Consider the following 26053-nt stretch of genomic DNA (forward strand, 5'->3'; position numbering starts at 1 on the left):
CCTTCAGATAACGATTCAGGTATGATCAAGTAATCATTTAAATGTAAAAACGTACTATTTATAGTTAATTGTAGACATTGTACTGCGAAGAAGTTTAAGTAATGCTCCCAAGAAATGGAAACGAATAAGAGCAATATCGTCTTCAGATGAATCAACTGATACTGTGAAAGTGAATTCGGAACCCCTACAAATGGAAGAAATCAACATGAAATCAAGAAAGAGGAGCCGAAATCAACTTAATTATGCACAAAATATAAGAAAAATGAAGAGAAATAGTGGAGAGGAATATGAAACAAAAAAGTCTAAGCTTGTGAGTGGTAAACTTTTCGAACATAAAGATTGCCGTTGTTCCAAACAATGTATAAATGCAATTGGATATGAAGATAGGAAAGCAAATTTTGATTTTTTTTGGAAATTAGCAAGTTTTGAAAAACAGAATTTGTTTCTGCACGGTTTGGTTCGAAAACTATCAATAAAGCAAAGACGACCCAGAAATGAAGAAGGATATATGAGAAAATGTAGTTATAAGTATCATATATTATAAATTTACGGAATTCAGAAGTTTCCATTTGTAGAACTTTTTTTTTGGATACTTTTAAATATCTTACGGAAGATTAAACGGTGCCTTAAATGCCAAATCACCTGGAATGGATTTACGTGGCAAAATGCTTGGTTCATCTAGAAAAACAGATGAAGATAAAATTAAAGTGGTACGAGAACATATTCTGAGTTTTCCAGCATGTGAGAGCCATTACACGAGATCACATCGCACTTCAGGTCGAAAGTATTTAAGTGCTGACTTAGATATCCGAAAAATGTATGAGCTGTATGTGAAAAAATGTGATGAAAATAATATATCACGTGTGAAGGAGTGGACTTACAGGAAAATTTCCTATACGGAGTTCAACTTAAATTTTCATACTCCTCGTAAAGACACTTGCCAAAAGTGTGATTCACTAAAATTAAAAATAGAAGCATCCAGTAACGAAGACGAGAAGTTGCATCTTATGGAAATTCGTGATTCACATCTTATCAGTGCCGAACAGGCTAGAAAAAGTTTAACAAATGACATACAAAAAGCAAAAGATAACCCGAGTGAATATTACGGATTCACATTTGATCTACAGAAAGCACATTCTTATCCAAAACTTTCTGTTTCGGTAGATTATTATAAGCGCAACATGTATGTATACAATTTGGGGTTTCATAATTTCCACAATGAAAATGCTAAAATGTATGTATGGGATGAAACAATCGCTTCAAGAGGATCACAGGAAGTTGCGTCCTGCATCTTAAAGCACATTCAGAACATTACCACTCTAAAGCACGTCATAGCTTACAGTGATGCCTGCACAGGACAAAATCGTAACATCAATATAGCTTTAGTTTGGTTAAAAATTGTACAGTCATCTGATAACAATGTTGAAACTGTTGATCATAAATTTATGGTATCCGGCCATTCTTTTTTGCCAAATGATCGCGATTTTGGTATGATAGAAACTAAAATTATATTAAAAAATCGAATTATTTATACATACCTGAGCATTATTATAATTTAATAGAAGTATGTAAAAAAAAAAACCATTTTTGGTGGTACAAATGGCTCAGAAAAATTTCATTTCGACAAAACAACTAAAAGATTAAACGAATAATAGAAAGAAAAACACCAGTGGAGAAGCTGTGTCTTGGCTAAAAATTCAATGGATCAGATTTCTAAAAAATTCTCCATATAAGATGATTTATAAAACTTCCTTAGATGACAATTCCGAATCCAAAATATTAGACCTCTCACCTAAAATAGGAAGACCTAAAATATACAAAAATATTGATTTGCCTCCATTGTACACAACTATTAGACCAATAACAAAAGAAAAACATAAAGATATGATGGATTTACTACCCTATATCCCACCAATTTTTCACAAACACTTTACTTCCCTAAATATGTATTAACAAATAATTTACTTTGTTACAATGAAATGAGTTTGAATAAAATGTTAATTACTAATAAAAATGTTTCCTTGGAATAAGTCATTTATAAAGTCATTCTGTTAATTTTGAAAGTCGACTAAGTCATTTGCAACCTTTCAAAAGTACATATCCAGTAAAAAATGGTTATAAATTTCACAACCATAATAAATTCTGTTTGTTGGCACTACTTTACTGTCGAAAAATCATTTTCCATAGTGCAAAAATATTTTTTAATCCTTTAAAACGCAAAACTCTAATTATCTCGAAACAAGGAAAATATGACTTAGTCGACTTTCAAAATCAAGGGCTCATATATTGGTAGCTACTTCTGCTTCTTAAAAATACTTTCTACATAACCTATAACTGTGGTTTTTGGAAACACGTCCGTGGAAAAGTTTCAAAATTGGGGTTAGGTTAGGTTAGGTTAAATGGCTGCCCTAGCTAAGGGCTCACTTGGACAAATATTAAAAATTCGTCCGTTGTGGTGCCATACATGGGAGAGGAGAAAGGAGAAGGGAAGGAAGAAGGAGCCTTGGGATTAGACACGATGATGACCATACATTTTACGACGACGCCGACGGTGGCTGATTTGCGTTCGTAGTTAGCCGTAACAAGGTACTGATGAACTTCACCAAATTTATGATATTTACACCGGCTATATCCGCAGGCGTAGCGAAAAAGTGAGAGCCCAGATGTCTAAGTCTTTGCCAGACGAGAGCACGGCAGCTGAGAAAAAGGTGTTGAGATGATTCCACCTCGTCCTCCAGACAGTTTCTGCAGAACGGACTTGAGGCAATCCCAAGTCTCACGGCATGAACACCTAACGGACAATGCCCGGTAAGGATGCCCACCAAATTCGAGTGCTGGGACTTTGTTAGACTTAGGAGTTCCCTTGAGCGTCCCCGATCTACCCGTGGCCAGAAGGATCTCGCCACCTTGCAAGTTTGCTCACCAGCCCAGCGCTTGCTGAGTTGACTCGAGGCCCATCTTTCCAGGAGCAGACCACAGGTTCTCAGGGGAACCCCAATTATCTCATTTCGCGACGAAACCGTCTCAAAAGCTGCCTGTCTAGCCAGCTCATCAGCCCAGCAGTTTCCCTCTATGCCGCTGTGCCCGGAAACCCAAATGAGCCTGATGACCAAGTATTCGGATGCAATCGAGAGAGAAGCCAGATATTCCCCGACCAATCTCGAACGCACAAATAGCGAGCCCAAGGCTCTAATCGGCAATCGGCAATTGGCTATCGGAGTAAATATTTACTTCCTTAACAGAATTACCTTACGGAGCACCCCACTGATTCCAATGAGGACAGACCTTTGTACCCTCTCCAGCTTCTTAACTGATACCATCCTTTCTAGCGAGTTCTACCAGACAAGGACTCCGTATAGCAAGATTGGTTTTATAATCGTGTTATAAAGCCAAAAAGTGTCTTTAGGCGAGAGGCCCCATCTTTTGCTGATAGCGCCCCTGCAACCATACAAGGCGACTGTTGCCTTCCTGATTCTCTCCTCAATGTTTGGCTTCCACGTAAGACCACTGTCAAGGATGAGTCCCAGGTACTTCACCTTGTCAGAGAGCACCAACGGAGCGCCCGCTATTGAGGGGAGAAACACTCTTGGTATTTTCTATTTCCTCGTAAATAAGACGAGCTCCGTCTTCAGAGGATTTATCGATAGGCCGCAATTTGCGGTCCAATTTATAACTAGATTCAGATAACTCTGCATCAGTTCCATCAGAGCATCTAGAAACTTGCCTCTGACAATAAGTGCCAGACTTAACGGTCTGCTGGAGGAGCTGGAGGGGAGGGGCTGTAAGGTGATTGCCTACGCGGAAGACGTGGCACTTATTGCCAGAGTAGTGGCGAGAGAACACCGCCTTGCGGAGTGCCTCTGTTCACTTGCCGGCGGAGAGAGGTGTCACCCCATTCTGCTACGACCGTTCTATCGCTAAGCATCGTGTGGATAAGCCTTATGAGTTCGGTTCCGACTCCCAGTTTACCTAGCGACCTGGTGATTACCTCTGGGGGAACATTATTAAAAGACCCCTCAATGTCGAGGAAGGCACCTACAGTGAACTCCTTCTGGTGGAGGGTGAACTCCTTAAGGTGATTTGTTTTGCGCTAGCTGTAAGAAAAAATAGCTATATGGATATGATTACAGGGATATAAGGACTCAAATCAATACATTGAGCTACGGTAAGCACAATTTTCTATTATTCGTAGGGTTTTTTTGGCTGCACGCGAACTACCGATATCGAGAACTATGGTTTAGCAGTTGAGAATGGCAAACTGTGTTGACATATCTGTTCAGTAAAGTTTGCCAAGTCATCATGAATCATTTAACGCTAAAACGCTTCCAAATTGTGAAAATTTACTATGAAAAATCAACTTTACCTTGAAAAAGTAACGAACTGTTGAAGAAGACTGCGAAATATCGATTCATTGACGTTCTTGTTGGCCTTTGTACTTTGACTACGTGGAAAATTTTCGTAAGGATCTTGGCTAAGGTGCCAATAAAATACAGCACGTGCAAGAATTGAAGCCACATAACCAACGTTTGGATTTATTATTCAGATTTATTGGAAAAAGTAGTAAAAAGTTGGCCTGATGGGTAGGATCATGTAGCTTGTAACCGTGGCGGACATATGCCGGATATCATATTCAAAAAATACAATAAATGCTATGAAATCATCTAGCGGATTATAATAAAAAATCCAGTCCAATACTATTTCGTTTTTGTATTATCATTTTAAGCTCTCAAGCTCTTAAGAAAACACCCTATATAAGTTAAACCAATGCAGCGCTAGATTCTGTGGTTTTCTTCTTGGTGATCTTACAACTATATACCATAACCTTCTATTATGCCATTAGGAGGACTTCGTTCGCTCCTTGACCAACTGATAATAACCAGTTTTTCTAATTCTAATTTTTCGATTATTTAAATACAGATGGGGAAAAATGCTATTAGATTTAAAGGATTTTCTGAGAACAAAGCAGTTATTGCGCGATAAATTCTTTTACAAGAAATAACTGTTCTTTCGACCATTTCAAAGCAAAGTTATTGAGTTTTATTGAAACGGTTGAAACGTACGCCGACTCCGAACGGCAAATGAGTTTTTATGAGGAGCTTTTTCATGGCGTATTTAATTTTAATGTATCTAAAATACAAGCAAATTTTTTTTCTATTTCTCTCTTCATACAGCATTTACGATGTTTCTTCTGTTACGCTGAGTGGTACTAATGTTACAAAAAATAAAAAAAAATCACGAGAAAGATTGTAAAACCCTTGAACTCAAGGTGAATATATTTCTGTTATTCATCGACCATGTAAATATATCAATCTGTAAGTCGTAATCTGTACTGAGTTTTAAAACCAGCAGCTTACATCCCTAAGGACATTAAACTTGAGGGGTTACATGGGTTTCGTGGGTTTAAAAAATCGATTTTTTTTTTGGCTTATTAATTTTAACAACATCTCAAGAATATTATCCTAAATTGTTAAGTCGATCCGAATAATAGTTTTGGAGATACAGCCTTTGGAAGGTGTGCGCTCCAAGCCACTTTTATTGTTACTCAAAACTTTAAACGCGTTTTTTCGGAACCGTGTTTTCAAATTCGGTTGTCAAATGCTCTCGAAAACTATTCAACCGATCTTGATGAAATTTCACACAGGTGTTTGAGATACAATTTACTCGTGCTTGAACGAAGGCTTTGTTTTCAATTACAACTATTTAAAAAATAAACAAAATGTCAAGCAAATTTGACCGAAATTTTCAAATTTCTGGAAAAATGTCTGCCAAAATTCCAATTTTTACTTTTTTTCTTTCCTTCGTTCAAGCACGAGTTTATGGTCTTAACTAAAACACTTATATTTGTTTTTTTCATTTTCGATGATCCTGTCAGGAGTTATGCTGACAACGTGGATGCACCTTTTTTTCGAGGGGTCACAGGAAATGGCGTCACAATGGAGGAGTTTTAATTTGTTTTGTTTTTGAAAATTTCAGAAATTATTCTTTAAATATGTATCTATAAGACAGAAAAAAGTATGAATTAAATAAATATTTTTTTACATAGAAACAAAAATATTGAAAATAGGCCTTTTTTTACCCGACGAAACCTATGTAAGCCCTTAAACTAAAATAAAGCACCATTAGTGTCTATTCACGCCCCTCTTTAATAATTCATCGCTTTCGCAGCTGTACTTAAATTACTGTTACAATTATCGAAAACGCATTCACGCTCTCTCATCATTGTTGTTATTGTTGTCGTTTTAATTGTCTTTGTTGGAGCTCTCGTTTACTTATCCCCATTATCTTCGCACTTTTCTCTCAGCATTGTTGCTGCTCAATAACTAATAACATAAGCATAATATTGTCGGACTATTTTCGCTCATTGCATTTTTACCTGCTTAAATTGTAAAAGGTGAAATAGCAGGACATTTCCATTGAATCATAAGCAATCAAAGCATCATAACTTTACAAGCGGATGTTTAGGTGTTTTAAAAACGTTATTTAGAATCGTGAAAAGGGCTTCAAGGGCTTCATATCTAGAGCTGGTATGTGGTTGCTCGGATAAATCTTCCATGAATAAATTACAAACAAATTTTACCACTTTTCTTAGTTATCCATAGAAATGCTGGATTGTAGCTTATCTTAATTTTTTGACAGTCGCTTATTGCTGTTTATACACAAGCTAATCTATGGTATACCCATTGTGCGAATTATCTCTTATCGAAATTAACCTTTGCCCAGTCAACTCGCACATTCGCTGTTATAGTACCACACTTTAGCTAATCAGCGACGTTAACTCTGCAAGATAGCTGAGTATCAAATACTTGTTTACATTATCATTCATATTCATTACAAAAGTGCGTAGGAAACTACAAATTTTTGTTCTAGCCTCGGGAAAAATTCGGTGCTTTCCCCTTGTTGCGCTAAAAAGGCAAGGCAATTAATAATTTTTAAGCTCACAGCTGACTAAACTAAACTTCTCATTGCTGTCATCACAATCATCTCAGTGTGTAAAGTACTCAGCAGTGTCTTGTAGGGAAGAATGTTTTTCTTTAGAGCTGTGCGCTTGTGAGCCAGTTTAACTAATAAACTAAAAATTTTAAACAAACCTAAAGCACTTGAAATTGGCTATTTATGCTATCTTTTCCAAATTATTCCAAGTCCGAATACTTCTACATATTTTTACAAACTTTTCTTTCTTTATATATTCCTTTTTAGCTATATTTGTTCATTAATTTTAAGAGCGTTTGTAGTAATTGAAATAATTTGTTTAAGTAATTTTAGAAAATAAATACAACACGTCCCACTTGTGATCCAAATATTAAATTAAATATAATACGAGTACGAGTATTAATACATAAGCTTGAGGAAATAATTGCCATAAATATATTATCTATTTAAGCCAAAACCCACAGCCCCCAGTGTTATTAGTGACTTATTTAAGCAATATTAGGTATGATATGAACAATTCTATAAAATTAAATACTTAAAAAAAAATTTTTTTTTACAAAAAATGGTACAGAAAATTTGCTAATGATTTAAAATTCTTTGACTAGAGTTAATAATTAATATTAATAGTTAATTCAAAAAAAGTTCTATCATGAAGCTGTTAATCAGTATGCTGAAGAAATGATTAGTAACATTGCAAAATCAAAAGCAAGCAAGTTAAGACTCTTACATTCATACATTTACCATAACATCATAATGTTAACATCGTAAAGGCTTAACATTAAAGGCTTAGCATTAACTGCTCAACATTAAATGTTTAACATAAAATACTAAACATAAGGGCTTAAAATACCATAACCAGTAAATGTGTTATGTAAATACCTCAACAGTTATAGAGTGCCATTTCGATGTATCTCATTTCTGTACGAGTATGCATTATGTGTAAGAAAAAGCAAATAAGCTTAAATTGGAAGTTAAAGTTATTTAAAATATGATTATCTTATAATTCGTTAAGCAAATATTAAAACTAAGCTTTTCAGATTTCAACACTTTACTCTAATTTATTACTTATGGCATGCAGTGAGAGTCCCTTAAATAAATGCACTTTTGTAGTTATTTGCCTTATTCTATCTCATTTATGATTACTAAGATGCTTGTTGTTAAGTGACTTATATGAACAAGAAGGAATTTTTTATGAAGTATGTATTTAAATAATTTGGCTCAAGCGCATTATGAAGCATGTCTATGAACTAGAAAAAATCCACCTACCATTTCGTATTATTAACTTCGTTTCCCGAAAATGATTCAAATCGGCCATCGAAATCTGAGCAATAATTGATTAAAAATGTAATATCTGACAAGAGATGAGTGAAATACAGAGAAAAGTGCTATAAAAAATAGGGATAACAGGCAAGCGCAGTTCTTTTTCTTTATCACTTCAGTAGAAAAAACATTTTTAGTAAAAAAACCATTTGTTGCCAGTTTAGCCTAAAAAATAATGAGAAGTCCATGTATATTTAGTATAAATGACCGGCCTTGCGACGTACAAAGTGAAATAGTGATTCCCGATGGTTGAACACTACGCTTTAGAAGCTTTTGGCATTTACTTGGCTCGCTTAAAATTGTTTTCTTTCAAAAAAATTTGATACTGCTTTTGCTAATTGCAAATTTAACCCACCGCTGGACATCTTTTTTAAAACCTTCGGTTGGGCTTTTCTTTTTTCGTCCTGCTCGAGAATCCTTTTTAAAAGTTTATATCCATGAATCGATTGAAAATTAAGTTTTAGGAAGCTGCCTGAAAGCTCAAGTCGTAAGCTATAATAGAAATATGCTTAATTCACAGTCGAAAAATCCAAAAAAGCCGATCTGGCCAGACCCGGGTGCCCAATGGAGTGTTAAATTTCATTTACTCGTAGGCTGTTCAATAGGCTATAAAATGAAAGAAAAAAAAATATAATCAAAAAAAAAGATAATTAACTTCGGCAAAGGTATCTAGTCCTTCAGGGTTCCAGTCATCTCCACTTTCTTTTTCTAATTTCAATACTGCTGGGTTTTCGCTTACATTGTTCCATAAGTTCTTCGTTGGTGATCCTATTTTCTGGCCACCAGATTCGCAAGATTGTACGCAGCCGTAGATCAGCACAGACTTGACACTGGACTTCGACAATCGTAATATGGTTTTCATGCTCCCATATTTTGAAAATTTCCAAAATAGTCAGCAGCAGTTAAAGGCTTAGCTAACGAGCTGGCTAAGGGGCACACCGCGAACATTGTCTGGGTTCGTGGTTACAGTGGCATTTCTGGAAATTGCAACGGGGATGAGATGGCTCGGAGGGGAACTGACCTTGAATTAGTCAATTATGTTCAGTATTCTCACATAAGCTCTAGATCAGGTCGGTCTACATCGCGCAAGCTATCAGTAGATGGGCCAGAGATCCCACTTGGGGCAGACTAAGGCAAGTCTGGCCTAGAATGAATGAATACAGAACTAAGTCGCGCATTAAGCTAGACCGGCATTCTGTTCGTATCATATAATAGTTGAAATCTTCAATAGACACTGCCTAATGTGAACAAGCGGGAAACGGCGAATTGGGATTTTCCTGTAATGACTTCTTTCACAACTGCGGAAATGAGGAAGAAGTTCTCTGCCTTTGTCCCACTTCATTCAGAACGGGGCACCGCTGTCTCAACTCTTACTTCTTTGCATGTCTGACAGACTTTAAATTCAAATTCGAGCTAATGGGCCACCAGACCTAAGTGGGCCCCTCTATAGGGTCCGGCACTTGAAGTGTAACCAATTAAAAAGGCCATAAATTTAGTTTGGAAAATTACTTTTACTTAATTCAAAATAAAAAGTGTGTGAAAATAATACAAAATTAAGAATCAGTTTACTTTTGCTCGATATGACCACCTTTTGCCTTGACTATGGCCTTGAGGCGGTCTAGAAACGAATCGCGAGCTGCCCTAATGTGAGTTGCAGGTATTTTGGTCCACCACTTTATACTCTCATGGAGAGTGGCTACCAGCGTTACTTAACTCAACTTAATTTACTGGTATTTGATTGATAAATTCCAGACACTTCCTTTTACTTTCATAAAAACGGCAAAGTGGATACAGGCATTCCCACGGATAGCGGCTCTATATTGTCGGAACGACCTAGACATTATAGCCGACCAAAGACTGTTGCTGCAAGCATCCGCAAACATTTATGTGCTATGTTTTATGATGTTAAAACAACAACAAAACTAATTATTGTATTATTATTATATTTTGCTTAAGCGCCGTTTATGTGGCGCATAACGCCAAAGTTAATGATTCTCACTTATTTCTATCGTTTGCGTTTCGCCTCAATTGAGTTCAGGTACGAACATATTGAACGAATAACATGAGAAAAAGACTTGCTGGTGCAAAATAAATAAGTTTTATGAGTAGTCATTAAAGAAGTTGCCTCATATGCTTTATTATTATTATGTTATTAATATTAAAAAAACATTATTTTTATTTAAATTACACAATTTTGTTTTGAAATATAGTATAAGCCTTATGAAATCTCTAAAACAATATTTTTTTTCGAAATCATATTCATGCCACAACGCTTTTAACTACTTGAGTGATTACTCTGCAAACGCATGTGTTTCCTTATGGGGTATGCCCAAACACATAACACTTCATCACTATTTACCTAGTTCGTGCAAATCCACTGTCATAAATTTAATAAAATCTCATCACATCGTCGTTATCAAAGAATGTATGCTGTCACATTCACAAAGGAAAGCAAGAATAAAGTGGATTAAGAACGAACTCATGAACTGATATTGCACATTATTGTAGAACGAGTGCCTCTTTGAGATCGACAAGAATTGAAGATCAAGTGAGAAGAGTGTACGCGGCGGGGCGCCTTGTCAGATAAAACAGCTCGTTCGTTCGTTGGCGTTGATAAGAAGTGCAGATACGAATTTAGTTTAGTCAACACCACAGCGGGTAGTCGTAGTGACTAGAAGCCGTTGTAGAAGGTGGCGTAAGATTAATCAACTTTACGGAAGATTTATGAGTTTTGTAAATAGCATCGTACGCCAAACATATTTGACATTTGTGAACTAGACAGCTGGAGGGAACAAACAGATAACTTATAAAGCGTGTAAAGGGCAAAATAGAAATTTTCATCACTCAAAATATATTTTTTTTATTTAGTAAAATATTATTTAAAATTAAGAAAATGATTTAAAAACAAAACTGGTTGATTAAATTTGCGCCATCTTGTAAACGGTGATCAACTTAGAGGCATCAGATTGAAATAAAGGCAAGAACATTCAAATTGATTGCATAACCCTAAATATTTTTGGGCAATATTTATTTATTTTTTTATTAAAATAATTTCAAATTAAAAAATTATTTAAAAACGTAACTGGCAAATTGAATCAGCGCCACTTTGGAATAAAACAACGTAAAATTTCCAATAAAATAAAAAATATTCCAATATTGACTATTTTCGTCGAGAAAATTGGCATATGACCGGCTCGTTTTATGAATGAAAGTACTTTGCTCTTAGAAATATAAGCAAAAACTTATAAATGAAACTTTTGTTGTGATATACAATATTTGAGACTGTTCAGCGCGTCGCGACTAAAATAATCATGGCCGCCGCGACTGCGTCTACGAATGTAGATTCAAAAATTGCAATAAAACAACGAAAACTCAAATAAATTGGACATCTATTATTATTTTTGCGTAGAACCATTGCTGACATTTATTTTTTAAAGATAGTCCCTTTGAACTGTTAGCCGCAAATCTGCCGTAATTCGGCCATCTTTGAAGATCAATTTTTAATGACTCGCTGGAGGATTGCGGTCGCTATCTCGTGAATAACTTTAGTAATGTTGGCTTCCAATGTCTCAATTGAACCTGGTGCAACCACAAAGCATTTAGATTTTACACACCTCCACAAATAAACCTCTGAAGGTGTGAAATCACACGATCTTAGTGGCCAATCCAATGGTCTGAGATGAGAGATAAATTTCTCACCGAAACGACGGCGCAGCAAATCTATTGCCTCACTCTCTGTATGGCAATTAGCGCCGTGTTGTTGGTACCAAAGAGATCATGAGCTTCAATTTCCGGCATCAAAGAGCCATTTATCATCACGCGATAGCGTTCGCCATTCACTGTCACATTGGCGCCAGCCTCGTTTGTGAATGAATATGGGCCGATGATTACTCCAAGCCATAGGCCGCACCAAACGTTGCGTAATACAATTTTACGATTTTTAAACTTTGTTAAGGCGTAAGTTTTTCCACAATGAAATGCCAATGAATAATGAAAAAAATTATGCATTTAGTTCGGCAGTAGATGCGCGTGATTTGTCAAAAGAACCTTATGGGAAAAAAGTACCTCCAATGTGATCACCCTTTATAATTCAATTATTGAGGTCCTCTTTCTTATTTACATTCTGTCAAAAAAATATCGGGAATTGTTCATTTAAAAAGCTCGCGTTACACATCTGCCTATATTTTTTTGTTGGAATGTTGGTACAACTGTTCTCTATAGTGTCACAGAGTTTGAGCGTGATATGTCTATTAGCTTGTTTTTGGTATTTAATTATATCAGTCAACCGCAGGTGTGATCTGCGATTTTCATTATGGATAAAAGTATCCAACAAAGAATTTGTCTTCAATTTGGTTTTTGAAAGGGGTTTCGTGTGCCGAATCGTTGAAAATGTTGCAGAAAACCTCTGGCGAGTGTGCTTTATCAAAAACATGGGTCTACGAGTGGTATAAAACTTTTGCGGAGGTCCGAGAAGTCGTGGAAGATTTGCTCCGATCTGATCGCCTATCAACGCCTCAATGGATGAAAACGTCGACAAAGTCAAAGAAATGTGCGGGAAAACCATCATTTAAGTTTTAGGTAGACAGCTCGTGACCTTAATTACAGATCTTTCACAGATTAATTCGCAACATTTTACACCATAAATTGGGCATGAGACGCGTGGCTGCTCGATGCGTTCAAAAAGAGTTGAATTTCTTTCAAAAAATTCATAGCAAAAAGGTGGATGAAGACATGCTTGAGCAAGTGAATTCGAACCCAACATTTATTCAGTGCATCATAACAGGTGATGAGACGTGGGTATATGAGTTTGACCTGCAAACCAGCCAACAGGCGGCTGAATGGCGCTATCCACCTGAGCCGCAAACCAAAAAACCACGTCAAAGTCGGTCAAAAGTGAAAGTCATGCTACTGGTTTTCTTTGATTATCATGGTGTTGTGCACTCAGAATTCGTTCCAAGTGGTAAATGAAGAATATTATTTGGAAGGTATGCGATTTTTGAGAGAGAATGTCCGTAGGAAACGGCCTAAACGGCCCAATTTGTGGAAAGACAACTCATGGATCATTTTGTGAATACTTTTTTGATCAAAAACTGGACAAATATCATCGAAAGCCGCCGTATTCACCGGCTATAGCCCCGCGTGACTTTTTCTTTTCCCAAAACTTAAATTGCGTATTTAAAAATTAATTGCTCCGCGGACCGTCGACCGTCGCTTTCAGTCAATAGAGGCCAATAATGAGAATTCGCTGAATGAGCTGAAGAAGATCACTTCAAACGCGTTTAAAAGGTGCTTTGATGACTGGACAAATCGTTGGCATTTGGTGTTGGTGTATTGCTTCGAATGGAGCCTATTTTGAAGGCGATAAATTAAATTTTGTGGATTAAAGAAGGCGGCCGCCGTAGCCGAATGGGTTGGTGCGTGATTACCATTCGGAATTCACAAAGGGAACGTTGGTTCGAATCTCGTTGAAACATCAAAATTAAGAAAAACATTTATCTAATAGCGGTCGCCCCTCGGCAGGCAATGGCAAACCTCCGAGTGTATTTCTGCTATGAAAAAGCTCCTCATAAAAATATCTGCCGTTCGGAGTTGGCTTGAAACTATAGGTCCCTCCATTTGTGGAACAATATCAAGATGCGCACACCAGAAATAGGAGGAGGAGCTCGGCCAAATACCCAAAAAGGGTGTATGCGCCAATTATATATATATGTATTAAAGAATTAGTTTGCGTTCTATTGAACAATGCCCGGTACTTTTTTGGCAGAATGCATATTCAGAAAATTCAAAATGCAATGTATTCCTCCTGGAACGCATTTATGGCAGCGTTTGATTCAGCTCTCGAAACATAACCAGAAAGGAACTTTACTTTTGGTATAGCCATCAGAGCCGTTTCCGCTTCTTCCATGATTTCTTTTACCTCAGTCCTTTCTGCTGTTAAGACGAGTTTCCCGCAGTGATTTTTTGACTTTAACTTTTTACTTGTGGTGAATTCATAATACGCGCCACCCTGTACGCACTTACATATATGATATGTATTCATTTGTAGGTATGAATTTATATAGCATACGCTTGTCAAGACATATCGGACGGTCTACATATTTTTTTTTTTTTTTTGTAATGCTTTTTTTTGTTGACTTATTACGACAATGATGGGCATGCAAAGACGGCATATATCATAATTTTATGTAGTAGTGCTTTAAAATGTGTCTACTGCGATAAGGAGGAAATTACATAAATACAGAAACATTTCTAGTTCATACACAAATAGTATATAACCATGCGAATAAGTGTTTAATAAAATGAATTTATTAAAAAATGTACAACGTACCAGAAATACCTCAGAAGATATCTGTTGTTATGGTAATGCAGCTGTGTAAATATTATCACTCGCACTTTCCTGGTCCGATGGTTCTACAGGTAGTGAAATTATGCGCCAAATTTTGAACACAAAAATTGTTGCATAAACTGAATATTTCATTTTTAAAGTGAATTTTAGACAGACAAGTTTGCTATACGTTTTCAAATTTTTCCTACACTAATTTGCTCACACACATTTGCTTCGCAAATCGATACAAGTCGAGCTTCTGCTAGTATTTAGTTAAATGGCACTAAGCATTGGCTCTGGTTAATCACAAAGCGGCAAGAAATTTACCAATGAAGTTTGTTGTTGCTACAACTGCATACGCATTTTTCAATAACTTTAAAATGAGGTCTCTAGTGCTGCTAGGGTCAATGCTTCATTCGATGTGAGACATATTTTCGTATGCACAACCTGTTTATTTTTGGTTTCGAAAGCTTATGGTGAAAAAGAAACAACCATTTTCATGCATTGCATACCTCTTGGCTTACCTGATTGTGAAAAGAAAGTTTCTCCAGACTAGCGTTCGCTTTAACCAGCTCAAGTGAATAATCGTTATTTTATACATACATATGTAATATTTTGTTCGGCACATTCTTACGTGCTAATTGATATACATATTTATAGTAATCAAAAATTAAAATGACAACCAAAGTTTTGAGTAAAAAGAAACTGGTTATATGAAGTGAATCTTGTATTGTAACTGCTTTTTTACTAAATAAATAAAAAAATGATGTTCAGTCATACAGTTTATTACTGCATTAAAGGTGATTAAAGGTGTCTAATTTTAATTTTTTTTTTTAATTTTTAATTTTTATTTAGTTTATTGGTTGGCAACTAAGTAATTGCGGATTTCACTCATAGTTGGCTTGAGTTGAATTTTTAGGTTTGCAGATGTAGTACAAATGTAAAACACATTTTGCTATTTGATAGTTGGCAATTCAGCTGTAAATCAGTAAAAAAAGGTTTTTAATCGGTTGCGTAGTTTTCGTTTGGCGTTCGTTGAAAAACGGAAAATCAAAAGGAACATTTTCGTCTTATTTAGCTTTTTTACTCTCGCAAAGAGAAAGCCGCATCGCAAGCTCATACAAAGTTATGTGCTGTTAATGGTGATGAAGCCTTAAAAGAAGATAAAGTTATTTAGTTCCATGAAAAAATTGTCTTTGATTTTCTGAAAAAATCCACAATTACTTAGTTGCCAACCCAATATTTTTATTTTTAATAATAATAATTTATTATTATTTTATTTTTAATTTTTAATTTTTTTAATTTTGACGCAATAAATCGGACATCTTTGGATTTTGGAAAAGCTACTTTTTATTTCAGAGCAAATTCTGAAGAAAAAGTTCCCAAAAACAGAGAAATAATAACTTTTGCTTTTATTTAAATATTTTTTTAATAATAATAATTTGTTATTATTTATTATTTAATAATAATAATTTATTACTAGTATTTTATTTTTAATTTAAAATTTTTTACTCAATAAATTTGCCCTTTGGAAAAGCTACTTTTTAATTCAGAGCAAATTCTATGGAAAAAGTACTCAAAAACATAGAAATGAAAGCTTAAAAAGTTAGCAGACCATACGGTTTTGCTCATTCTGCTTTGTTTAGACTTTCGCACCTTTCTATTCTGTGAAAAAAATTTTACGAAAATTCGGTAAATATTGTATAAAAAAATTTATGTATGATTAGCTGCCGTGACAAAAAAGTGTTTTTTTTATCGTTAAGAGTACTGAAGTTGTTGTATTTTTTGTACTTCAGTGTGGGTTTAGAAGTGGAATTAATGTATAACAAACCCTTTTTGTATGAATTAAAGCAAGCAAATGGTCTCCAAAATTCGTACATGGATTAATATAGAACTTCTGAGAATGGCAAAAATATTTTTTTTGTGGGAAACTTATAGTTTTTAATGCCTGTCTAATTCACAAGTGTCAATTTGTCTTACCTGCGGCACCATTTACAAAAATTATAATACTTTTAATAGGGTTTAATGGGTTGGTGCGTGATTACCATTCGGAATTCACAGACAGGTCGTTGGTTCGAATCTCGGTGAAAGCAAAATTAATAAAAACATTTTTCTAATAGCGGTCGCCCCTCGGCAGGCAATGGCAAACCTCCGAGTGTATTTCTGCCATGAAAAAGCTCTTCATAAAAAATATTTGCCGTTCGGAGTTGGCTTAAAACTGTAGGTCCCTCCATTTGTGGAACCACATCAAGACGCACACCACAAATAGGAGGAGGAGCTCGGCCAAACACCTAACAGAAGTGCATGCGCCAATTATTTATTTATTTTTGATTTTAAATGGAGATGGCTTGGCCATACCTTACGGAAAGGTGGCACTGAAATCAGCAGACAAGCGCTGGACTGGAACCACAAGGGCAGCGTTGAAAAGGCAGACCTAAGGGCTCTTGATGACGCTGCATCGAAGAGGAATACAAAGCAGTGGACAAAACAATGACCTGGCAGCAAGTGAAAAATATATCCCGGAATCGCACAAAGTGGAAAAATTTTACTTTGGTCCTTTCGCCCGCAACGGAGGCGAAGGAACGATGATGATGATGTAGTAAATATGAAAAAAATACACCTAGTGGTAGAACTCTTTTTCAAAAGAGTTAAAGAAAAACGCAAAATAGCAAGCATAAATGTTGAAATTAAAGCGAATATTTAAGTGAAATAAGTTTATGCGCAAACGATCATTTATTGATCATTTCGTTGTTTTATTGCATTTTTATTTTTTGTTATGGTGTAGAACAAAATTGATCAATGCATCCATTGTATTCTATATAAAAAATTAGTAAAAACAAATTTAAACTAAAGCGGTACTGACGAAACTATCAGCTGAGTAAATAACTGGAAGGCTTTAGGGGCTTAAGCATGAAGAGGCTGGCTCTACACAGTTTGAGTTTATTTATTTTCTATTACAGTGATTGCTGTCAATATATTACAAAAAAAGATTAAAAAATAAATAAAAAAAAAGATTAGTTACAGCTCTAAAAAATTTACATACCTAATATTAATTCTGCCATAAAAATACTATTATCAATTCCGACGTGATCACGAAATTCTACGGCAATTTTGAAATTTCTGAAATCATTGACAGTTCATGGCAAATTTTTAGCAAATGTTTTACTGTGTCGGGTGAAGGCATAAAATACATAAAAATATTTAAAACGCGTTACTAAATTGTTCAAAGTGAATAAAAATGTAAGGAAAATGATTTATTGGTAAGTCGTGCAGAATTTTCAGACTATTTTTTCAATAAAACTCGATCATCCACACACTAAAGTCAGTACGAAAGAGTTGTTAAGGGGGGGGCGGGGGGGGGTAGGGTCACAAAATCGAAATTTTTTTTCTTCACTCATCTTATAGTAAATCATTTCAAGAATGTTGTGTCAAAATTTTAAGTGGATCGGAGCAGAACTCTCAAAGTTATAGCCTTTGTAGGCACTCTACCTCGAATGCGGAGCATCGATAATTTTTCAGAGTCATTTTTTCAAACGCGTTTTTCCCGAAACGACTTCTTAAAAGTCGGTGCCAATCACAACTCCGAAACTATTCAACCGATTCTTTTCAAATTTGGCACACGTTTTCTAAATCAAAAATACCTCCCCCCCCCACTGTTTTTTTTTATTTTTTTTTTTAAGGTTGTTTTTCACTTACAAATATGGCGAAATTTTTCGCCAAAAATGCTCGTTTTACGTGTTTTTGCCACCAAAACTAATATACAGAAATGAAAAAAAAAAATTTTATTAATGGGGGGGGGGGGGGGGGGAGCATTACGTCATACTTTAACTGAAAAATTCGACTTTTTTAGTTTCAGATGATTCTACGACGAATGCCGATTGGCACCGCAGAGCACCTCTCGAAAAACATATCTCCAAAAACACTCTGTCATGGGCTTATTTGTCAATATTTTATTATTAATATTTTTAAAAACTTATTGAAAAGATGTACAATAACATGCAACTGATTTTATTAAAGTATCTTAAGCCATATTTCTGTAAAAAATTCAAAAAAAAAGTGTTTTTTTTAGCGCTAAACCCTACCACCCCCTTAATGTACCGACGCAAGGACTAGAATGATTTAAGTGGTTAGGGGTAGTCAGAACTTTCAAAAAATTGAATTTTTTTAATATAATATAATATAATATAATTTAATATAATTAATATAATAATAATTTTCTTAAAGTATATATAATATCTTAAAAATATTGTGAGAAAATTCGAAGTGAATCCGACAAATACTTTTCGAGTTACTCAACAATTAACAAAGAGCGCTCGGGCACTCCGGAGCGTTCGAGAGCAAGTAGCTGGATGCTGCACGTATGAAAGTGGCTGATAAGCGCACTAACGATAACACTCGCGAAGTCAGAATGCTACGTAGGCAAGAGCAAATCGATATTTTGGAAGCTGCTATGACGGCTGAAGAACTATTATATGGACCAGGAATAGACGGCACAGTGTAAGTAATTAAATAATTCGTACAACTCTACATAAATCGATAGCAAAACTTTAAATGCGTTTTGCTCAAAACTATGTTTTTTGAACGGGTGATCACCGTAAGTTAAAAACCGCTTGGTAGATTTCAATAAAATTTATACTGCTTTTGAAAGACATAAAAGATCGAAAGATTTTGTTTTCAAAAACTTCGATGCTTTTTAAACAATTAATTGTCGGTTTTTTTCTCGAAAATCTGAAAAATGTTTCCTGAGGCTGCCATATTATTTAAAAAGCTTAGATCAGCCACAAGATTATCAACTAATAAAACTAATTTCTCTTGTCCGATTGATTTTAGATGAATCTCCAAGGACTTGTGGTGATCACCGTGAACTAATTTCAAAATGGCCGCTGTCCAGCAGTTCTCCTAAGGCGCCTTTTTTTCTAGTGGGTCCATTGCCGAAGACGTAAACTCCTTAATTTTTGTGCTGGATCAAAAAATAAATTTTTTTTAGTTTCTATATAACAACAGAAAGAGACGTACGTAGGATTTTTTCGATATTTTGTTTTTTCGCGAAATGGTGCACGTTTGAACAAAAAGTTACAATTTTCACTATAAAGAACGACATAAAATTGTTGATTAAAAAAAAAAACTATGTAATATAAATAAAAAATCCTACGTACGTCTCCGCAGAAAGGTATTTCGAATGTATGGTCAAAATTTCGTAAGAATCGGTAAAGATTTGTTCGAGTTATGTCTTCGGCCAGTTTAAAAAAAGTGATTTCGAGAAAAACGCGTTTAAAGTTGTAAGTAGCGTTCGGGGCATACCTGCGAGGCACTGCCGTCGAATGAAAAATTTGGGCATTTAGACATTTTTGCTGGCATCCCTCATTTGGTATATTATTTCTAAGACCCTAAAGCACCTTTTAAGACAAAAAAAAAATTTTTCGATTTTTTCAAAATTCTAGACCAGCTTCCCCCCTTAAACGCGTATTTGTTCAATCGTAAGCCCTGAATATAACTAACAAAAATGTGAATTAGATGCTGCTATATTTCTAAAGGGTGGTTAAGTTTCAAGAGCCGGTGTTGATTTTGAATAAAATACGATTTTTTAAAGAAATTATTATCATTTCACTTTATTATGATAATATTGGTATAGTTCAATTACGTATGGAACAAAATATCGGCCAAATGGCCGCCGCGGCCTCGGCGGCACACCTCCATCCGATGGTCCAAATTTTCGATGACGTTGAGGCATAATTGAGGTTCTATGCCGCTAATGTGCCGAATTATCTCATCCTTTAGCTCTTGAATTGTTGCTGGCTTATCGACGTACACCTTTTCTTTCAAATAACCCCAAAGAAGGAAGTCCAACGGTGTCGTTCACGCTTAGGTGTGGTTCACATTCAACATCGGCCCTTGAAATTTAAGCGCCCTTTAAAAAGGGTGTCACTTGATGCTCAAAATGAAAGGTATTACAAGCGTCTCTTGAAATCCAACGAAGAAGCTCTCTTGACAACAAGTGCTACTACGACTAAGTAAGCAATTCAGTAGTAAAGTCCTCTCTCGACGAAAAAAATAAGACTCTAATTACAGGACGCAATCCGTGGTGACGTAAGGCTATTATCATGCCCGTCCTAACGTATGGCGCAGAAGCTTCGACGATGACAATATCCGATGAAGCGTCTCTTGGGTTTTTGAGAGAAAGATTCAGCTGAATATCTATGGATCTTTGCACGCTGGTGACGACGAGTATCGCAGGTGATGGAACAATGAGCTGTATAAGCTTTACGACGATGTGGTACCAGCGGGTGGTAGCAGAGGAAGGGGAAGACCTTCTTTACGTTGGAAACATCAGGTAGAGAAGGACTTCGCTTCACTTGGTGTTTCCAACTGGCGCCGTCTAGCACGAGAAAGAAACGACCGGCTGTGTGTGAAAATGAAGCATGCAAGTAAATTAAGATCAAGCAACTCTAAAATCGCTTGGAAAGAGAATCAGAGTTGGTCTGGAAATGTTTACAATCCTCAACACCCTAGCATCAAGAAACTCTGTTACCTTGAAGTGGGTTCCGGGACATGATGTGCACGAAGGGAATGAAATTGCGGATACTTTAGCGAAAAAAGGGGCAAACACTCCCTTAATAGGTCTTGAACCTTTCTGTGGGGTAAATAACAGCTTTAAAAGTGCCTTTCTACCTGAGCAGGAATAACGAGGCCTAATGGACTACTGGAGAGCCAAATAGGGCATGCGGCAGTCGGAAAAGACTCATATATCCAGAACGAATAAAGGCAGAAGCAATCCTTAACCTAAGCAGAAAGGACATAAAATACTTACACTGAATTACTAACAGGACACTGTAAATTCAATTATCTCATGAAAAATATAGGTGGAATAGAAAACGATTCCTGTAGACTTTGCAGAGAGGCTTCTTAGGCCATAGCAGAACATAGGTATTCTATGCGACTATGCAGTAGCACGACGCAGACTAAATTCTCTGGGAAATGGGGTTGTAGATCCAAGCTTAGGAGGAAATTAGAAATTAAGCTTACAAAAGTTTTAGGATTTATTAACAGCTTAAATCTGTTTGAGTAGGCTATAAGGCTGCACACTGGATCTCTTCAGGTCGCAGTGCACAAACAGCCAATCAATAAAAAAATCAAAACAAAAACGAAGATATTTTTTATAAATTTAAATATTAATGTGAAGTATTGCAAAAATATTATTGCAATTAAATTTTTCAGAGTTTGATTCCTTGAAAAAGTTAAGTTTTGTCCGAAATTTTATGAAATGTGTCAACTTTAGTAGTCCTCGAGAATAATGAGACCAAAACTAAGAGTGTAATTGATTTTATTAGGCTCATGAAAAAATGTTATTTACTAAAAACTTTCAAATTTTCACAACTGTTTCAGCCACAGGTCTAAAAGCGATATAAAAATTCCTTTGGAACCATTTTGAATAGATTTAGAACCAAATAGTCCAAAATTTTTCCAGGTTTGAAATTTTTTACGAATGTTTTTGTCTGGCATACTTATTTTATTACCAAAGTAAAGCTCATTGTCACAGAAAACCCAGAAATATCCAATCAAAACTTGTAAAAAATTATTAAAAATTTCACAAAACCCTTCATACCAATTCCTCGGTTTTTAATTGGAATTTCCAGAAAAAGTTTTAGTATGCAGGTTTATTGCTTACTAAATTGTAGAATAAATAGGAAGAGTTAAGCTTCCCGAAATTCAGGTTGATTTTTATTTTTTTTCCTTAACGGGGTTGCGCATTTTCAACATGCGTGCACGAATGCACGAAATTTTTCTTTTGTATGGAGGAGCTGCGCAACACCGTCAAGCAAAAAAATTACAAAAATCAACTAAATTTTTGAACAACTTATAATTACACTACACACTTACATACTTACACTTTGTGGTACTAAAATTCAGTAAGCAAAAAAAATTGCATACCAAAATTTGTTCTAGAAATTCAAATTAACAACCATGGACTTGAGGTGTAATGTTTGTGGAATTTTGCTAGTTTTTGTATAAAATTTGAAAATTGGATTTAGGTGGTTTTTGTTAAGAAATACGCTATAATTTTATATAAAAATAATGAACATTCAAAAATATAAAAACAAAAATATAAAAACAAAAATAGAAAACATTGGACAAAATGTTGAGGTGCTATCGTTTTGACGAGGGTTGCTTGAGATGAGGAGAAATAACAATAAAAAAAATAAGAAATGAAGTTTCATTACACTTAACTTTTGATTTTCGTTATTTATCAAAACTTATTACTGATTTTGCTTGCAAATTGCGAAAACTTGTACATAATTATAGTTATAAAAAATCTCAAGAGCGCAAAAAGCGATGAGACTTAGCAGTTGGCTCTAACAGTTGCCTTGAAAACTGTTAAAGCGTGGTGAGTAAATTTACGGATTCTATTAAGGACTTTTAATTAGTCATAAACTCGTTATTAAATTTTTAAAAATTATAATATTAAGAGTTGCTTTAAATTTTTTTTTCCAAATACTGTAAAAGATGTGAATTTTAAGTCAATCGATTAAGATTTACTAGAGCTGCCGACTTAAGGCCCACGCCTCATTTGAAATGTTGGTTCGTTAAAAGCGTATAAAACTGAAACGAAAAATGAATTTTTACTTTTTGTTTTGATTATTTTATTTCTTGATCCATTGTTAAAAAATAAAAATTTTGTTTTGGCCATAGGAGGGTCGTTCAGAAAGTTGTCAGTCCTTCAAAAAAGGGTCTTAACATGAACAATGGACACAGATATAGCCGGCTGTACTGAACCGATTTTGATGAAACAATATTTAAATAATGTAAAATTGGTGTCGTTATTGTGTGAACTATGAACATTTAGAAAAAAAATTTGTAGTATTTTTTTTTAACTTTTGAAGTAAAAACAAGGGTCAAAAAACAGTTTTTTATCTTTAAACGCCCGCCATTTTGATAATTTTGTTTTTAAGATCGTAGTTTATTTAAATAATGTAGAATTGATGTCGTCATTGTGTGAACTACGAACATTTAGAAAAAAAAGTTTGTAGTATTTTTTTTTTGAACTTTTGAAGGGTCAAAAAACAGTTTTTTATCTTTAAGCGCCCGCCATTTTGATAATTTTTTTTAAGATCGTAGTTTACACGATAACCCCATTCATACTGAACAAGAACCTTTTTGCCTTTTTGATTTCAGACAACTGTGAGTCCCGGAATCCGTGCCGCCAGCGACATACATTTTTTTGGAAGACCACTTTTTGAAGGTTGACAACTTTTTGAACGAACCTCGTGTGGCCAAAAACAGGTTTTTATTTTTTGACAATAGATCATAAAATAAAATACTGAAATAAAAAATCAAAAATCTTTTTTTCGTTTCCGTTTTACGCAGTTTTAAAGAACCGCCAAACCCAAAAAACTATTATATCAAATGAGGCGAGTGCCTTAGGGCGAGTTTTTTATTGTGAGTGGCTGTGCAAAACTTCAAAATAAAAGTATTTAATTTTTTTAATGCCATTTGAACGCCATAAAAACAGTTTAAGTCATTTATTTCTAATTTATTTTATTTTATAAAAATATTTCTTCTTCTGTACTTAATTTTTTACAAATAAATCACTGGCAACTGTGGCTTTCGGCTGCAAGGCATATTTGCCGACTCGATTGCTTTGAATATCTCATTTTAAGGTATTACCACATTTTTTAAGCAGAAATCCTTTTTTTAATTCTACAGCAGCCTAAGCGCTTCATAAATGCCTATTTATGTATATCAAAAACTTGCTTTGTGAAAATGTTCATGTTTTATTGCCACTTACCTCGAATGAAATGGTGCCTCCAGTGCCATATTTGTGGAAAATATGCGCCAAATAGCGATTATATTCAATAGCTGCATGAGACAATTGTGTCTTGCCACAGAGCGAGCAAACGAAAATCACTAAGAAAATTTGCGCACGCGTAGTTGAAGCCATTTTTAATGGCAGGTAAGTTCACGGTTTAAGAAACAAACAATACTTTTGAATATTTCTCAGAAGCTTGCGCTTTGATTAGAGAAAATAAAATACAACAATATTTTTTAGACTTGCACCAAAATTAGAAAAAGCCTTTGTATTTACTACTCAACGATTTACTGCTTGATTAATTTGCAAAAAAGAGATTAGATTGGGTTAATGCTGTTTTCTTTCAAAAAAAGGAGTATCTTTTTAACGCTTAGTTTTTTTTAATTCCTTTGTTTTTTTTTTAATTTGGCTCTGTATTACAATATTTTTTTTTAATTTGCTACAATGCACAATAAATTTCATTGATTGTAAAATTTTCCACAATTTTTCTCAGTTATTTGCAAAAAATCGGGACGTGCTAGACAAACAAAAGTGCTGCACAGCTCAACAATTCACCAAAAATGTCTGATCTTTTTATTAAAATTATGAGTTGCGCGCTTATTTATGGAGCTGCTTGCCTTTTTTGACACCTTAAATGCTGTAGTCAATTTGAATTCAGTCGCTGATCGCTCGCACTTGAACGCACGCCAGTCGCTGTTACTACTGTCACTTGTTTACTGCTATTTGCTTTTATTTTTTCGAAATCACTAACTTCCATTCGCTTATTCACGCGCTTGCTTCATTGTTCCGCTTTACCGTTGAACGGTTGACGGACTATTAAACGGTAAGCCGCTCAAAGCACGCTCTTTTAATCCAATAGCGAGTTTGTTTACCGATCAACAGTCAACTACAAACACATACATAGGTGAGATCGTTACTCGAAGTGACGAGTTGCTTCTTGCTTGTGGGTGTGCGAGTTTGCGTGTGGCTTGTAAATAGTAGTAAACAAGTGGAGGGGGGATGTATGTATGTATGCATGCATAGCTTTTGCTTTTAGCGTTGAGAGAAAGCTTAATTAGACTGTATAGTGAATGTAAAATATTTAGTAAGGCAGCTACAGAGAGCAAATTGCTTATCTCGCCATGGTTAACTGGGGCGTATGAGCAACTTTCAGTTGCTTGCAAAAGGATTATGACTGAAGTATGCAGTATTTTAACCCTAGAACACACACCCAGAAAATACCACGTAAGCACACACCCGGGATACGTTTGTACCCGGGACCTTATTTTGCGGTTTTTTTAATGCTTATTCAACCGATTTCTATGATTTTTTTTTTTGAAATGAATATTTTAATATATAACAAGTATTTTGTCTTTTGTTTATTCGAATATTCCTACTGGTTCCAGCGATATGGGCAAATAAAGTCAGGACATGCAACAGTGGATTTTTGTTTTTGTTGTTGTCCTGATAAATGCAAAACAAAATAATATAATTTATAATAATATACTTGTAGAGTAACAACGAATACACATTTTGGTTTTTATTTCATTGAAATATTCTACCTGGTTCAAAAGATATGTGCAAAAAGGTCGCGCAAGATATGGGTACGTAGGTAGCAAATACACTGGTATAACTGGTTTTTGTATTTTATATGCAGCTGCAAGGGTTGTTTTCACACGAGGTGTTGTTATAAA

The 26053-nt window shown here is 35.1% G+C and overlaps 1 protein-coding gene across 1 annotated transcript in view; it reads right to left on the bottom strand.

The window, feature by feature from the left end:
* Positions 1-24671, bottom strand: part of LOC129241467 (zinc transporter ZIP5) — a 73242-nt gene extending 48571 nt beyond the window's left edge. Inside the window, exon 1 of the mRNA XM_054877800.1 lies at positions 24360-24671. Within this exon, the coding sequence (XP_054733775.1) occupies positions 24360-24512 (153 nt within the window). The 5' untranslated portion in view covers positions 24513-24671. The remainder of the gene's footprint in view (positions 1-24359) is intronic.
* Positions 24672-26053: the final 1382 nt, after the last annotated feature.

The sequence above is a fragment of the Anastrepha obliqua genome, chromosome 3 (genome assembly GCF_027943255.1).
Source record: "Anastrepha obliqua isolate idAnaObli1 chromosome 3, idAnaObli1_1.0, whole genome shotgun sequence".
Lineage (NCBI taxonomy): Eukaryota > Metazoa > Arthropoda > Insecta > Diptera > Tephritidae > Anastrepha > Anastrepha obliqua.